This window comes from Stenella coeruleoalba (genome assembly GCF_951394435.1).
Source record: "Stenella coeruleoalba genome assembly, chromosome: 18".
NCBI classification, from domain to species: Eukaryota; Metazoa; Chordata; class Mammalia; order Artiodactyla; family Delphinidae; genus Stenella; species Stenella coeruleoalba.
In genome coordinates, this window is record NC_137164.1 from 205953 (window position 1) to 223499 (window position 17547).

The 17547-nt window shown below is 35.6% G+C and overlaps 1 protein-coding gene across 1 annotated transcript in view; it reads left to right on the forward strand.

Annotated features, from left to right (window-relative positions):
• The window catches only part of RNF17 (ring finger protein 17), a 110721-nt gene that overhangs the window by 1499 nt on the left and 91675 nt on the right, over positions 1-17547 (forward strand). The window contains exons 2-6 of the mRNA XM_079902703.1: positions 1916-2010; positions 6636-6727; positions 8810-8921; positions 10063-10143; positions 11746-11846. Of these exons, the coding sequence (XP_079758829.1) occupies positions 1916-2010; positions 6636-6727; positions 8810-8921; positions 10063-10143; positions 11746-11846 (481 nt within the window). The remainder of the gene's footprint in view (positions 1-1915; positions 2011-6635; positions 6728-8809; positions 8922-10062; positions 10144-11745; positions 11847-17547) is intronic.

A 17547-nucleotide genomic window follows, 5' to 3' on the forward strand; every position in this document is an offset into this window, starting at 1 on the left:
TGGAAAGATGGTGCCTCTGCAAGTAGAATTGTCAAAGTGCTTTGTAAGCTGTAGTGCAGCACACGTTATCTCGACTTGTACAGTATCAGAAGTCTTATAAAAGCCTTTTGATTTCTTTAGTAACATTATCTCTGGAATTTAAATAGAGCTTTAAAATTTAGCTTGGTTGTAAGAAAGTTTAAGATGTTTCCTTGGCTTAAAAACTAAAGCTCTTTTTTATCAGAAGAATGCAATTATTATAATATAAATCAGCAGGAACACCATAATTTTATAGTAAATGATGACTAACTTTATTTAGCTACTTTTCCCTTTTTCTTGAGAAGTCTTTTAAAATGACAACCTTTTGAAGTGACATAACTATAATGTTTATTATGATAAAGTTCTGCTTAGAGTATCAAAATCTTGGTATTAGATTTTCAGTCAGGATTATGGTATTTCCCTTCATACATGCTAAGTTTGTGAAAATGATCTTTATATGGGCCGTGTGTGTGACAGTGGTGGCATTTGACTTCTGCCCTGGCTTCTGTCTTTGCCAATGTCTTAATCATTAAGGCGAGGGGGGGGGTCTTTTTTTTTTGGAGTATATTTGATTTACAATATTGTGTTAGTTTCAGTTGTACGGCAAAGTGAATCAGTTAAACATATACACACATCCGCTCATTTTTTTTAGATCCTTTTCCCGTATAGGCCATTACAGAGTATTGAGTAGAGTTCCCTGTGCTATACAGCAGGTTCTTATTAGTTAATCTATTTTATATATAGTAGTGTGCATATGTCAATCACAATCTTCCAATTTATCCCTCCCACCCATCCCCTGGTAACCATAAGTTTGTTTTCTACATCCATGACTCTACTTCTGTTTTGCAAATAAGTTCATATGTACCCTTTTTTTAAATTTATTTTTATTATTTATTTATTTTTATAAATCTGTTTATTTATTTATTTTTGGCTGCGTTGGGTCTTCGTTGCTGCGCACGGGCTTTCTCTAGTTGCAGTGAGCAGGGGCTACTCTTCGTTGCGGTGTGCGGTCTAATCATTGCAGTGGCTTCTCGCTGCGGAGCACAGGCTCTAGGCGCGCGTGTTTCAGTAATGTGGCTCGCGAACTCTAGAGCGCAGGCTCAGTAGTTGTGGCTCATGGGCTTAGTTGCTCCGCGGCATGTGGGATCTTCCCGGACCAGGGCTCAAACCCGTGTCTCCTGCATTGGCAGGTGGATTCTTAACCAGTGTGCTACCAGAGAAGTCCCTATACCCTTTTTCTTAGATTGCACATGTAAGCAATATCATATGATATTTGTCTTTCTGTGTCTGACTTAACTTCACTTAGTATGACAATCTCTAGGTCCATCCATGTTGCTGCAAATGGCATTATTTTGTTCAAGAGAGGGGTTTTGCCAGTTTCTCATGTCGGCCCTCACTGTCCCCTTCACAGGATGGGAAATATAAATTAGCAGAGGGAAGTATGATCAGGTAGAAAGAACATTAGACTTGGAAACAGAACTAGGTTGGAGTCTGGATTATACCATTTACCCCAGATCACCAAAATGTTTATCCATCTCTAGGTTGAATAAATATTCCCAGCCTACTTAGCTGGGAATTTACAATGTCAAAATGAAGTACCTCAGAGCACTTTATATGATTATAAGAGATGGCAGATTCAAAGTATTATAGGTACCAAATAACTGTATAAAGAAAGGCGAACAATACTACATAGCTCTGCCTGTTTTTTCTTCTGATTTTTCTCCCTCCTTCTGAGTTGTATTGTTTCTCCTGAATTTTGTTTAATCATCCATTTCTAACCAAACTAGATATCTTTTCCTATACAAGAGAATTCCCTTTAATTTTCTCCCCTGATTATACTGAATATTCAATGTTGACAAACTGAGAAGTTTAATTCACAATAGAATTTCATCAATAGGTCACCACCATGAACTTCAATGTGGACATGCTTTTTGTGAACTGTGCTTGTTAATAACTGAAGAATACAGCACAATTACATGCCCTGATTGTGAGGTAAGTTTTATTGTCTTTCACACTGAATGCATTGCAGCCTAATGCTAAAGGTAAAAATGTTAAAGAAATAAAACATATTTCTAGTTAGGAACTAGAAACTTGCATTTTTGCTGCTGAGTCTTAAGTAAAGAAATCTAGCAAAAGGTAAAGCTTTTCACATCCATTTTATAATTGTTCAAAGAGATCAAGAAGAATGCAAGGTTAAGGTCATAAACTTATTAGCCTACATATTTTGACTCTGGAGATTTCTGTGGAATATTTCATTGTTTAATTTATTTTTATTTTAATGAAGTATATTCCTTTCAAATCTCTACACCCCCTGCCCTTTTTTTGGGCCGCGCAGCGAGTGGGATCTTAGTTCCCTGACCAGGGATCAAACCTGCGACCCCTGCAGTGGAAGTGCAGTCTTAACCACTGGACGGCCAGGGAAGTCCCCAAATCTCTACTCCCCTTTTCCACACCAGTACCATGCAAGCAAATTTTGAATTTTCCCCTGACCCTCAACCTTTGCATGTCATCAAATTTACATTTGTGGAGATGTGTAAAAAAACAAAAACGAAACAGAAGGCAAACAATGGCCTAATGTTAACGTCAGAAGTGCTAAAAATAGTACAGTTGCACTAAAATCTGTGCGCCGGTAATAATGAGAACAAATTAAGGATTTAAAATAAAATTTACTGACCATTCTTTGCGTTTACTACAAATATAAATGTTGCTCAGTTTATATAGTATGTTCCTGGAAAGTTGTCTTAATCTCTAAATTCATAATGTTCCACTTGAGAGATCAGAGTTTGGGGATTTGTATCCATTGTTTTCTGTGGCAAACAATTAACATAGAGGAAGAAGACCTGGAATGCAGTCCTAGTTCTGTCACCCGAAGGCTGAGTGTCCTTATTTGTGAGATGGAAATAATACCTGCTTTTTTTATCTCATAGGATTGTAAGAGTCAAATCTGAATTATGTGAAAGTTCTCTACAAGCTTTAAAATAAGTGTTATAGTCGACCTTTGATTATTTAGGTGTGGATTAAGTAGTTTGCAGGTTAAACGTGATAAAAATATATATAATAATATGTATATAAACATAAATGTATAATTTGTGAAAGTTTCAATTATAGCATAAACATTTACATATAAGAAAACATCTGTTTTGGAATTACATACTTCACAAATCATGGCCTTTATTGTGGGAAATTCCTGTCCCCTTTCCCTTTTTTTTTTTGACAGTCGGTTCCTCAGATGTGGCTAGCTACATAGTTAAGGCAAAGGGGAACTTAGCTCCTGTGGTTGAAATGGAGTATCCCTGACACATTGAATTTTATGGTGGGTAAAGAGTGTGAAGGGAAAAGGAAGAGGCAGGACTGTCTCTGCTCATATCCATCCTGTTCTGATATTCAAAAAACAGCTAGTTTATTAGAATGGTAACCTCTTGCCTTTTGTGGCAAATGACTTTGTGTTTAATGGTCTCTTAAATCACTATACTTGTATTATTTTTAGTGTTTTGGGTAACATCTAATGAAGTGTTTATAGTGTATTTACAAATATTGGTTTTTGATTTTAGGGTTGTATCAAATCTATTTTGTATCATTTGACTAGTTCCGACTCTCACTTTGGGGAATATGTGATCTGTCCCATCCTTCCCTCCTTTTCCCCTGTGCTGAGTCCTTCAAGAAACCATCCTGAAATTGTTACCACTCTTTTATTAGTTTTTAAAGTTTAGATTTTTCCTGATATCTTATATTTAGAATAAGAGATAATGGAAGAATCAAGTCTAAATTAGTGAAAAGTCTGAATTTATAGACTATTTCAGGATTGAAGTTTATTATTTTTAAATAATGTACATTGCTCTAAAAAGTAAGATTTAGGTACCTATATTCACATTAGACATATTTATAATTTATCTTTAATGTTGAAGGCCTAGGTAGTGCTGATATTTTCAAGCTTAAGCCTAAAATGATTCCATTCAGGGTTAATGGGTATACTTGTGTTCTTATTTTTGAGTTTGGGTGAATATGAATTTATCTCCCAGTCTTTATCTTTTATACTTGTATGGTTTTTTTTATAGCATCCCTTCTCTGCTTTTGATTGATATTAATGGTTAATAATAACCATTCTATAATTACATACAGCAATATGGCAGGTTTTGTTCAAGGATAGGATCATACTTAGGTACCATTCCAAAAATACTGGCATTTTATTGATAATTTAGACCTGAGTCCAAAAATATATTGGGCCATGAGGAAATGATAATTTATCCAATCAATAGGTAATTAATATATATTAAAATCCCATGTGGATTGGAAATGTTAATAACATGCAAATTGAAAATGTAAAATAGAAGAGACTATAGATAATTGTGTAATATTGGATGGCGAAGCCTTGTTAAATATATCACTGAAGTCAGAAACCATAGAAGAAATGCCGTTTAAATTTGACCGCATTTTTTCATTTACAAGTAGAAAAAAACAACCAAGCGAAAACACCACCATAAATAAAACTTAAGTGACAAGCTGTGCTAGGGGAACAGGGAGAAAATTTTTATTATATATATTAGAAGTTAAGACTCTTTACACAATTTTAACTGAAATCTTTTACATCAGTTGTATTTAATATTTTCATAAATTTCCTGGGAGAAATGTCCTGCATCAAATCTACTGGTGGTAACATTAACTTCTTACTATGAAATGACCAGCCAAAGGGGCATAAATGAGTAGGTGGATAGAAATTATTAAGGTTATAGCCCCCAATTTTGGGGTGTGCGCTTAAAAATAACATTTGATCCAATGTGATGTTTTTAAAGTAATGCTTTTCTCCTAATTATCTAATAATAGATAACTGTCTTTGGTACGTTATACTTGAAACCTTGCTAGGACATCCTCTTCCCACCAAAGACACATATGTATTTACATGGGAGACTATAACATTTAGTAGTCTGCTTTATTTCTCTCAGCATTAACCTATCCTCATGAGCGTCTCCTACGTTTTTTTTTTTTTGCGGTATGTGGGCCTCTCACTGTTGTGGCCTCTCCCATTGCGGAGCACAGGCTCCGGACGCGCAGGCTCAGCGGCCATGGCTCATGGGCCTAGCCGCTCCACGGCATGTTGGATCTTCCCGGACCGGGGCACGAACCTGCGTCCCCTGCATTGGCAGGCGGACTCTCAACCACTGTGCCACCAGGGAAGCCCTCCTACGTTACTTTTAATGGCTGCATAATAAACCCTGGTACATAAGTGCTGTAATATAATCTCTTTATCAAAAACACTTAGGTGGTTTTCAAATTCTTTCACTATATTTTTGCATAATTCCTCAAACCCACTCCCACCAAAAAAAAATCCCATCAGCAGGTTCTGTTAATTTCTGTGTCTTAAAAAAAAAAAATCGGTGTTTGTCACATTTTAAAAAACATGTTTGGCAATTTAATGGGCAAAAAATTGGGTATCTGCTTGTTTTAAATTGCAAATCCCTGATTGCTAGCGAAATTAAGCAATTTTTCATATGTTGATTTCTCAGCTCTTCTGGGAGGATCTTTAACAGATCCTTCCAGGTCCTTTCCATATTTTCCTTTTGAATTGTCTTTTTCCTAACTTGTAAGGATACTTCATGTGATAGAAATATTAACACTTCGTTCTGTGTATTTTAACTATTGATATTTTCTCCCAGTTTTTCACTTTTAGTTTTATTACATTTAACCATTCAGAAATGTTTCCTTTTTCAGTTGTTTTTTCCCCCCTCCTTCATGGCTTCTAAGTTTTCTTTGATTAGGCAGACTTTTCATCTCAGAGTTATACATATTTATTTTTTTCAATACTTATATAAGTATTGAAGTATAAGTATTTTAAAAAGGTGCATATTAAATCTCTTTCTGTTTTATATGATGTAAGGTGGGTATGTAACTTTCTTCTTCAGAATGATTCGCTGGCTTTCCCACATGATTTATTGAATAATGCTTCGTCTGTTTAATGGAAATGCCATTTATAGGCTGTATGAAGTTCCCTGTATATGAGGATCTGTTTCAGGGCTTTGTTCTGTTCATTTACAGTTGACCCTTAGACAACTCAGGTTTGAACTGTGTAGGTCCATTTATACCTGGTATATTAAAATTTTTGTAATTCTTACACATTATATTTTCCATATGAACTTTAGGATTATATTAATTTTATATTAGATGTATTTTAGGGTATTAAATCTTTGTCTTCAGGAACATAACATAATTTGCCATTTATTCAGTTTTTGTTTTATGATACCCAATAAGTTTCTTTGGTTTTCTTTTCTTAGGGCTTATATTTTTCTTATTAAAGTTATCCCCAAGTATTTTAGAGTTTTGAACATACCTTAAGATAGCATTGTAAAATTTTTACAGTAAATTTTTAAAGTAATGTTCCAAGTATTTCCTTTATAAGTGTGGTATTTTAATGTTCTGTTTAATTAATAGCTGTCAAATTACTGATTTCCTCAAAAATTAAAATAGGATAAAAATATCACATAAGTACAATTTTTCTTTGATTTAAAGAGGATTTAAGGATCTTTTCATTTATCTATGAATGGCTCACTAGTTTTTTGAATTCTGGATAAACAGAATTTATTGAATGACTTTCTGTTTTTTTGTTTTTAATCTTTTGTCCTAAGGTTGTTTCAACTATAAATACAGAACAAGAATACTGCCCAATAGATGGATGTATTAAAGAAGATTCTTTTATGGAAAAACTTCAGCCTAAAAAGTATGTTCCATGTGCACTTATTTTAGTATTTAAAGTTCAGTATGTTTCTGAAAGAGTTATTTTAGAATTATTGATTAAAGGTCATTCTTAGATTAGTGTTTCTAACCCATTGTTTACAGAGAGCTCTTTAAGTTTATAATTTGAGCTGTTAATGAAATGGGAATCCAGCTCCTAAAGAAGCAGCATTAGTTTGTCCTTATTTAAAGTGAGGCAAAAGAAAGAATGCAAGATTACCATTTTTACACTCTGTTTAATTGTTTTAGTCTCTTTTGCCTACCTTTAGCTCTTCCAGACTCTTTCCTGTTCTGTGGTTCTTCATTGCCTGTCCAAATAAAATCCAAAATCCTTTAGGCTAGCAGTCATGACTTTTCACATTACTGCTGCAGTTTCTCTGTCCAGATTTAAATGGGTGCTTAGAAACCAACAGAAGAGTTATTTCTTTGGGTACTAAAAGCAGTTAGCTGAAGTCTGGCAACTGGGTATTGATAGAACCAGCAGTAGCACTCAGGCTCATTGAATGCAGGTACTGCTCCCAGCTCCTCTATTTGTATTCCATCAGTCACTTCCTCCATAAGCTCTGAGTGGAGTGATTAGAATAAATCTTTAGGAATCTTTGTGGCTCTGTGTGAGTCATAACATATAGGAACACCTACATATCTAGCAGATGACTTACTGTGTGAGGGAGACCGACTTTAAAAGGGCAGTAAAGATTGTGCACCCGCTCCAGAGGAGGGAGCCCCTGCTCAGCTCCAGCCAGTCACTGGAGCTGTGTGTTGAGACCATCCCAGTGGTCCCAGATTATCCTTTTCTTTTCCAAGACAAAATAGAAATCTGGACTTATATGTGAAACTTCCTTACTTTTTAACCATCATGCAAGTCAAGTCTGATTGTACTTTTGTCTAGGTATGTGTAATGTCAAATACAGTTGCAAAGTAAAGTTTTACTTTCAGAAGTAGATGAATCTGTTTTAGGTACCCCATTTTTTTTCCAAATTGCCATTTTTTAATTAGTTCTCCATGTCAAGTGTACTTACGTTAGAAACTCCTATTTCCTAATTCCAGTAGAGTTTGGTTCAAATAGTCATATATTTTAAAATAGAAGTATTCCTTGATACATGATGTATTTCCTTCCTGATTTGTCTTTAATATTTTGAAACAGGAATTGAATGATGGACTCCTTATGGCTAATGCATTCACATATGTTTTCAAGAACATGAATATCCACTTTTTAAAGTAATTGAATGTTTAAAAATTACCTAGTGTATTATTCTATGAGAGGAACATTTAATCATAATAAACTATTATAGGCTTATGATTAACTTATTCAGCAAACACTGAGTGCTTACTGTGTGCCAGCCAACATAGGGATATAAAGATAAAAATAGGCCGAAACTCTAGCATCTGTAGACAAAAAATGCAGCTTACTCTTCCGTTGAAATTAACTTGCCTAGTAAATTCATTACCTTTATGTACATAAGGCAGGCCTGTAAGTACATTTTTTAATAGCTGGCATTTGTGTGTATAAATACTTTAATTGAGCTTAGGACAGTTCAATGATTACCAACATCTCTACCAAAAAATATCCGGGAAGGAGAGATGATTAGGAAATTAAAGCACAATTTATACTGTAAACTGTTATTTTTAGGAATTTGTTGAGAAGTTGAATTCTTGATTAAAATTGTTTTATGTGAAAGCGTATTTAGTCATGGTTTTCCTCTCTTTGCATATCATAGATAATTGAGAACCCACTGTAAGTGTTCTTATAAGTCATCATAAGAATTATTTTTTTTTTTTTGCGGTACGTGGGCCTCTCACTGTTGTGGCCTCTCCTGTTGCGGAGCACAGGCTCCAGACGCGCAGGCTCAGCAGCCATGGCCCACAGGCCTAGCCGCTCCGCGGCATGTGGGATCTTCCCAGACCGGGGCACGAACCCATGTCCCCTGCATTGGCAGGCAGACTCTCAACCACTGCACCAACAGGGAAGCCCAGAATTATTTTTGATAGAGGGTAAAAATCAGAATAGAAGATGTAAATCATTATATAAATGTTGATACTTAAAATAATGTACTTGACATTTTTTCAGGATGAAGAATTGTTCTCAGGACTTTAAAAAGACTGCTGATCTACTAACTGTTGGTTTAGAACATTCAACCTCCACACACGGGACTGTTTTGTACCCATCAACTGTAATAGAGGTATGAAAAATGTAATTCATGAAGTGAGATGAGGCCAAACATTTTTACTTTTCTCTGGTAGCTTAACTTTCCTCTCCTCTCAAGGGTCCTATAATTATAGATTGTTTTGGAAGCTTAAAGGTAACAGAGGTAAACCTACACTCCTTGCATGAATCTCTTGTTTTATTCTAAACTATGTCTCAACAATTCTCTTTTCTTCCCAAGGCAGCCCATTCTACCTTTGACCAACTCTGTTAGTGCTCTTGATATTTACCTGTATGTAGCTGCTTCCCTTTGAACCTAGTTACTGAATTCAGATTCTGTGAAACTTGTGTAAAGTACAAGTTTCTAAATTCTTTTCTTTTTTAAGATTTTTTTTGATGTGGACCATTTTTAAAGTCTTTATTGAATTTGTTACAATATTGCTTCTGCTTTATGTTTTGGTTTTCTGGCTGCGAGGCATGTGAGATCTTAGCTCCCCGACCAGGGATCGAAACCACACCCCCTGCAGTGGAAGGCGAAGTCTTAACCACTGGACTGCCAGGGAAGTCCCACAAGTTTCTAAATTCTAAGTGTGATTTTCCAGTTGTTTTAATGACAACTAAAAGGCCTAATGGCACTCGTTGATGATGATGTAATTGTTGTTGGAAGATTTGAATTGTACCAGTTACTACTTTTGATGACTTTAAATAATGTATTCTTTTAATTGAAGGTTAGAAACAGAATAAATTCCAAAATGCAGTTGAATGGAGTATTAAGTTTTTTTGTTAAGGAGATCATTAGTGGGCTGGGAGAGGAGAGAGCACTATCTTCAGTGTTTAAATCTTAATGTAGCCTAATCATAATCTTGTTTTCTTAAAAACTATTACTTTTTACATGTATTTATTTATGGCCGCGATAAAATTTTCAGGTAGTTTTAAGTTGCAAAATGTTTATAGGACATAATCCCATTTATTCAAAAAGATAGCTAAAAAAAGAAATCCGGAATGCTATCACCAAAACTCTAAAATGTTCTTTGTTGCTTGTTTTCAGATTTCTGTAATTTGTCTATGTTGCTTTTGTAACCAAAACGGTAGCTTGATGTTTCTGCAACTAATACAGTATATCTAAGCATCTGTTTTTATATTTTGTATTTGTATGTGGTCCCCCTCCCCCTTCTTAGGAGACTGAAACTGTGGAAGAAATTGATGAAGCATTGAAGGTGGCAGGGAAAAATTTTGAACAATTAAGTACTGCTATAAAAGTAAGCATTCTGAATGATCAAATTCTATCATAAATTAAGGCATGTTCTCTTTAAATGTGTGTATTTAGATGTAACATCACTGAAGGTAGAGCTTAGCACTGAGTTATTAAGTATGATAACCTAATGAGAGAGAAACGTACAAAAGAATAGAAAACTCTCATGGCCTGCTAGGATTAGTCTCCTAGCATTGTTGTGCTAGCAGCCTACTGAAATTGGAGCTCTATTAAGGAACTCTCATTTCTGCTTGCTGCGAGCTGAATTTTGTCTTGGAAGCATTGCAGATCACCCTTCTAACATTGCTCATTATTTGGCTGTATACTATTACACTGAGTCTTATGTTCTTTTCTTTCTTACCTCATCACCCAAGAGAGAGACTCCCTCATTTATTGACAAACAGCAAGCTCCTTGAACCTAGCAATGGCAAATTTACAACCAGGGCATTCAAAAAGTTATAGCTGATAATGAAATTTAAGACTTCAACAGATGAATTTGGGAGGGGGGTAAAAATTCAACCCATAACAGGTTCATGTCCTTCTCACATGCAAAATACATTCAGCACATCTCACACCCCCAAAATTCTTAACCTATTTCAGCATCAACTCTAAGTCCAAAATCTCATCTAAGTATCTTCTAAATCAGGTATGGGTGAGACTCAGGGTATGACTCATGCTGGGGCAAAATTCCTCTCCAATCTGAATGTGTGAAACTAATAAATTATCTCCTTCTAAAATACGTTGGTTGGGCAAGCAAAGGATAGACGTTCCCATTCCAAAAAAGGAAGAATTAAAAGGAAAAAAAGAAAGATCTCAAGCAATGATTCTTTGTTTAAAAATATAAAGAAGGGCTTCCCTGGTGGCTCAGTGGTTGGTAGTCCGCTTGCCGATGCTAGGGACGCAGGTTCGTGCCCTGGTCCGGGAGGATCCCACATGCTGCGGAGCGGCTGGGCCTGCGCGTCCGGAGCCTGTGCTCCGGCAACGGGAGAGGCCACAACAGTGAGAGGCCCACATACCGCAAAAAAAAAAAAAAAAAAAAAAAAATATATATATATATATATATATATATATATAAAGAAGTATGTAGAATAGTCAACATTTTAATTCAAGTATTTAAAAAATATTTTATATAGGTATAAATTTTTTTTTTTTGGCCGCGGCATGCAGGATCTTAGTTCCCTGACCAGGGATTGAACACATGCCCTGGTACAGGGACCGCAGAGTCTTAACCAGTGGACTGCCAGGGAATTCCCTAATATTATATTTTAAGTTTTTATGAATTTAAGGAATCCTGCCAGAGAGAAACTCAGCTATCCAAAATGATCCATTTCCTGTACTGATTAAAAGTGATACGAATTTTAGAAAACTTGGTGGATTTTCTAGGCCTTTTTGCTAATTTATCAGTACAGAGTGCTAACAAAGATGTGATCTTGTTGACAAGTACCAGGATTTAAAGTTTAACCTTGTGACTTACTTTTATTATCTGATCTCTTGTGTTGTTATTTTGAAAAGTCCAAAAAGTACCTTTTACTTTAAAAATTATGTTGAATAGTACAGTTCCTACAAAATAAAAATACCAAATGAGGTCTTTGTATTATGTTCTTCCCAGGTGCTCGAACACATATACAATCAAACAAAAGAGGAGACAGTCAGTCTTATAGAGGTTCTGGAGAAACAGTTTGATCAGCTTTTCACTTCTCTTGATTCCAGGTAATAAGTTAAAAATATAGACTTAGTGCAACTGAAGCTTTTAACATTAACTTGTCATTTTATTTCTTTGTATAGACTGAAGAAATTAGTAAATTTTAAACAAGTTTGGAAGGTAATGGGTGGTCCCTACAGGCTGATGTTTACAGCCTCAAAATGAAGAACTATTTATTTATTCATTTAGGCTATTTGTCTTCTGGTCCCAAAGCTATTAAAATAAACAATTTCTTTCTTAAAGCAGTTAGCACAAAAAAATACTTTCTAATTCTGAATCCTGTTGTAGAATTCAGCGTACTTGGGAAAATGCAAACATACATTTTCATGTGGATAGTTCCATCACTTTTTTTTAGGTATTTGCATCAGAGCAAATAATACTCTAGTGATTTTTCTAAACAAATACCATACTGTTACATATCCAATCTTTTTAAAAAGTTGATATATATGATCTCAAATAATCTTTGATCACACTTTGCATTTCAAGAGACAGGCTCATAAAAGTTGTGATAAATATATTTAGAAATGGTACTTGCCTATTTGGCTCTTAGTTCTTTTTTTTGTCTGATTAGGATGACTAGAACATATGCTCAACACTATGAATGTATCAGTTGATATTCTTTATTCCTCAATGCTGATGGTATGTCACATTTGGTATTTAATTATAACACTTAAGTGATAGGTCATGTGCATGCATTTAAAAAATACTTCTTAAAAGTAGTAAATATACATAATGAAGTTTACCTTTTTAAGCATTTAAAAATACAGTTTAGTGGTGGGGGGAGGGGTAAATCGGGAGCTTGAGATGAACATACACACACTGTATAAGATAGATAACCGACAAGAACCTACTGTATAGCACAGGGAACTGTACTAAATATTCTATGATAACCTTTTTGAGAAAAGAATCTAAAAAAGAATGAATATATGTATATGTATAACTGAATCACTTTGCTGTATACCTGAAACTAACACAACACTGAGTATCAACTATACACCAATAAAATTAAAATTAAAAAAGTACAGTTTAGTGGCATATGGTAATTTTATGTTTAACTCTTTGAAGACTGCCAAACTGCATTCTATGGTGGCCACACATGATACATTCCCACCAGCAGTGCACAAAGGTTCCAATTTCTCCACATCCTCACCAACATTTGTTTTTTTTTAAAAGATGAGCCATTTTCAGAATGTGAAGTGATGTCTCATTTTTGGATTTGACGTACATTTCCGTAATGGCTGGTGTTGTGGAGCACATCTTTTCATGTGCTTATTAATTGACCATTTGTTTATTTTCTCTGGATAGGTATGTATTCCAGTCCTTTGCCCAATTTTGATTTGGATTATTTATTTTGTTGTGGTTGGAGTAGGAGTTCTTTATACATTGTGGATGTTAGTCCTTTATCAGATACATCATTTTCAGATATTCTCTCTCTTTCTGTGTCTTACCTTTTGTTTGTGTTTTTTAAAAAAGTTTTTTGTTGGAGTATAGTTGATTTACAATATTGAGTTAGTTCCAGGTGTACAGCAGAGTGATTCATTTACACATACATGTATTCTTTTTCAGATACTTTTCCATTATAGGTTATTACAAGATACTGAATAGGGTTCCCTGTGCTGTACAGTAGGTCCTTGTTGTTTATCTGCTTTATATAGGGTAATGTGTATCTGATAATCCCAACCTCCTAATTTATCCCTCCCTCCTTTTACCCTTTGGTACCATAAGATTATTTTCTATGTCTATGAGTCTGTTTCTGTTTTGTAAGTAAGTTCATTTATATTATTTTTTAGATTCCACATAAAAGTGATATATGATATTTGTCTTTCTCTGACTTCACTAAGTATAATATTCTCTAGGTCCATCCATGTTGCTGCAAATGGCATTATTTCATGCTTCTTTATGGCTGAGTCGTATTCCATCATATACATATATCACATCTTCTTTATCCATTCATCTGTTGGACACTTAGGTTGCTTCCGTGTCTTGACTATTGTAAATAGTGCTTCTGTGAACATTGAGGTGCATGTGTCTTTTTGAATTAGAGTTTTCGTCTTTTCCAGATATGTTCCCAGGAGTGGGATTGCTGGATCATATGGTAACTCTACTTTTAGGTTTTTTTTTTGGTTTTTTTTTTTTTTGCGGTACGCGGGCCTCTCACTGTTGTGGCCTCTCCTGTTGCGGAGCACAGGCTCCGGACGCGCAGGCTCAGCGGCCATGGCTCACGGGCCCAGCCGCTCCACGGCATGTGGGATCTTCCCAGACTGGGGCACGAACCCGCGTCCCGTGCATCGGCAGGCAACCACTCTCAACCACTGCGCCACCAGGGAAGCCCCTATTTTTAGTTTTTTAAGGAACCTCCGTACTGTTCTTTATAGTGGCTGTATCAATTTCCATCCCCACCAACGGTGTAGGAGGGTTCCCTTTTCTCCACAGCCTCTCCAGCATTTATTATTTGTAGACTTTTTGATGATGGCCATGCTGACCCATGTGAAGTGATACCTCATTGTAGTTTTGATTTGCATTTTTCTAATAATCAGTGATGTTGAGTATCTCTTCATATGCCTGTTGACCATCTGTATGACCGTCCTCTTTGGAGAAATGTCCATTTAGGTCTTCTGTCCATTTTTTGATTGGTTTTTTTTTTTAGATATTGAGCTGTATGAGCTGCTTGTATATTTTGGACATTAAGCCTCTGTTGATCACATCGTTTGCAAATATTTTCTCCCAGTCCGTAGGTTGTCTTTTGTTGTCTTGTTTATGGCTTCTTTTGCTGTGCAAAAGCTTGTAAGTTTGATTAGGTCCTATTTGTTTATTTTTGCTTTTATTTCTTTTGCCTTGGAAGACTGACCTAAGAAAACACTGCTTCTGTGGCTTGTCTTTTCACTCTCTTGATAGCATTCTTTGATCCAAAAAAGTTTTTAATTGATGAAGTCCAGCTTATCTGTTTTTTCTTTTGTTGCCTGTGTTTTGATGTCATATGCAAGAAATCATTGCCAAATCTAACATCATGAAGCTTTTCCCCCCTGTGTTTTCTTCTAAGAGTTTTATAGTTTTAGCTCTTACATTTAGGTCTTTGAGTCATTTTAAGCTAATTTTTGTGTATAGTGTAAGGAAAGGGTCCAACTTATTCTTTCCCATGTGGATATCCAGTTTTCCCAGCACCATTTGTTGAAAAGACGGTCTTTTCTCCATTGAATGGTCTTGGCACTCTTGTCAAAACTCAGCTGAACCGTATATGTGAAGATTTATTTATGAGCTCTCTGTTCTGTTCCATTGGTCAATCTGTCTGTCCTTGTGGCAGTAGCACACTGTTTTAATGTGGCTTTGTAGCAAGTTTTGAAATCAGGATGTGTGAGCTCTCCAACTTTGTTCTTTTTCAAGGTTGTTTTGGAAGTTTAGGGTCCCTTGAGATCTCATGTGACTTATAGGATGGGCTTTTCTATTCTACATGAAACATCATTGGGATTTTGATAGGGATGGCTTTGAATTGTAGATTGTTTTGGGTATTGACATCTTAACAGTATTAAATCTTCTGGTTCATGAACATGGGAGATCTTTCCATTTATTTTGTTTTCCTTAATTTCAGCAGTGTTGTGTAGTGTACAAGTGTACAAGTCTGTTGCGTCCTCGGTTATGTTTATTCCTGGGTATATTCTTCTTTATATTCTGTTGTAAAATGAATTGTTAATTTCCTTTTCGGACTGTTCATTGTTAGTGTGTAGAAATGCATCTGATTTTTTGTTGTGTTCATTTTGCATCCTACATCTCTGCTGAATTCGTTTATTAGACCTACTAGTATTTTTGTGGCATCTTTACCTATAAGATCATGTCATCTGCAAAAAGAGATCATTTTCCAACTTCTTGTAAATTTGGATGGCTTTTATATCTTTCTTTTTTTTTGCCTATTTACTCTGGCTAGAACTGACAATGATATATTAAATAGCAATGGCAAAATCTCACATCCTTTTCTTGCTACCGTTCTTAGAAGAAAAGCTGTCAGTCTATCATCGAATGTAATGTTAGCTGTGAGTTTTTCTTATATAGCCTTTATTATGTTGATGTAGTTTCCCTCAATTCCTAATTTGAGTGTTTTTATCCTGAAAGGTGTTGAGAACGTCACATCCTTTTCCTCTATCATTTGAAAGGACCCTGTGGGGGGATTTTACTTGTTTCTGTTAATGTGGTGTATAACATTAATTGATACTCATATGTTGAAGCTTCCTTCATTCCAGGGAATAAATCCCACTTGACATGATGTGGTATTCTTTCACTATACTGCTGATTCAATTTAGTAGTATTTTATTGAGGATTTTGCATTAATACTTGTAAGAGACATTAATCTATAGTTTTCTTATAGTGTTTTCATATGGCTTTGGTATGAGGGCAATGCTGGTCTCATAGAATAAGTTAGGAAATGTCTTCTCTGGCTCTTCAGTTTTTTGGAAGAGTTTGAGGAGGATTGGTGTTAATTCTTCATAAAATTTTTGGTGAAGCCATCTAGTCCAGGGCTTTTCTTTTTGGGGAAGCTTTTGATTACTGATTCAATCTTCTTACTTTTTTTTGGTCTGCTCAGATTTTCTGTTTCTTCATGATTCAGTGTTGGTAAGTGGTGTGTTTCTAGGAATTCGTCCATTTTGTCTAGCTTATCCAATTTCTTGGCATACAGTTATTCACAGCACTGTTTTCAAATATTTTTTGTCTGTAAAATTGATCATCCTATGCCTACTTTATTTTTGATTTTAGTAAGTTGGCTCTTCTCTTGTTTTCCTAGATAGTGTAGCTGAAAGTGGTCAATTTTGATCTTCTCAAAGAACCACCTTTTGGTTTCTTTGATTTTTCTCTATTTTATCCTATTTATATACTTATTTCCACTCTAATCTTACTACTCCTTCCTTCTGCTAGCTTTGGGTTTAGTTTGTTCTTTTCCGGTTCCTAAGGTGTAAAGTTAGGTTGTTGGTTTGCCATGCCTTTTTTAATGTGTTTACAGTTGTATATTTCTCTTTTAGCTCTGCTTTCACTGCATCCCATAAATTTTGATACTTTGTTTTTCCATTTTCGTTTGTCTCAAGATATTCTCCTTCTGTTTTTTTTTCTTTGATCCATTTGTGTTTAGTAGTATGTTATTTAATTTCCACATATTTGTGAATTTTCCAGTTTCCTTCTATTATTGATTTCTAGTTTTATTCCATTGTGATCAGAAAAGATACTTTGTATGCTTTCAGTCTTTTAAAATGTATTAAGAGTTCTTTTTGCCCTAATATGTGGTCTAACATGGAGAGTGCTCCATGTATGCTTGAGGAAGATGTGTATTGTCTGTCATTGGGTGAAGTGGGTTTTTTTTGGTTTTTTTTGTTTTTTGCAGTACGCGGGCCTCTCACTGTTGTGGCCTCTCCTGTTGCGCAGCACAAGCTCCGGACGCGCAGGCTCAGCGGCCATGGCTCACGGACCCAGCCGCTCCGCGGCATGTGGGATTTTCCTGGACCAGGGCACGAACCCAAGTCCCCTGCATCGGCAGGTGGACTCTCAACCACTGCGCCACCAGGGAAGCCCTGGGTGGAGTGTTTGTATGTTAGGTCCAGTTGGTCTACAATGTTGTTTAAGTAGTCTGTTTCCTTACTGATATTCTGTATGGTTTTTCTGTCCACAGTTGGAAGTGTAGGATATTGAAGTCTCCACCTATACTTACAGAGCTCTCTCTTTCTCCTTTAT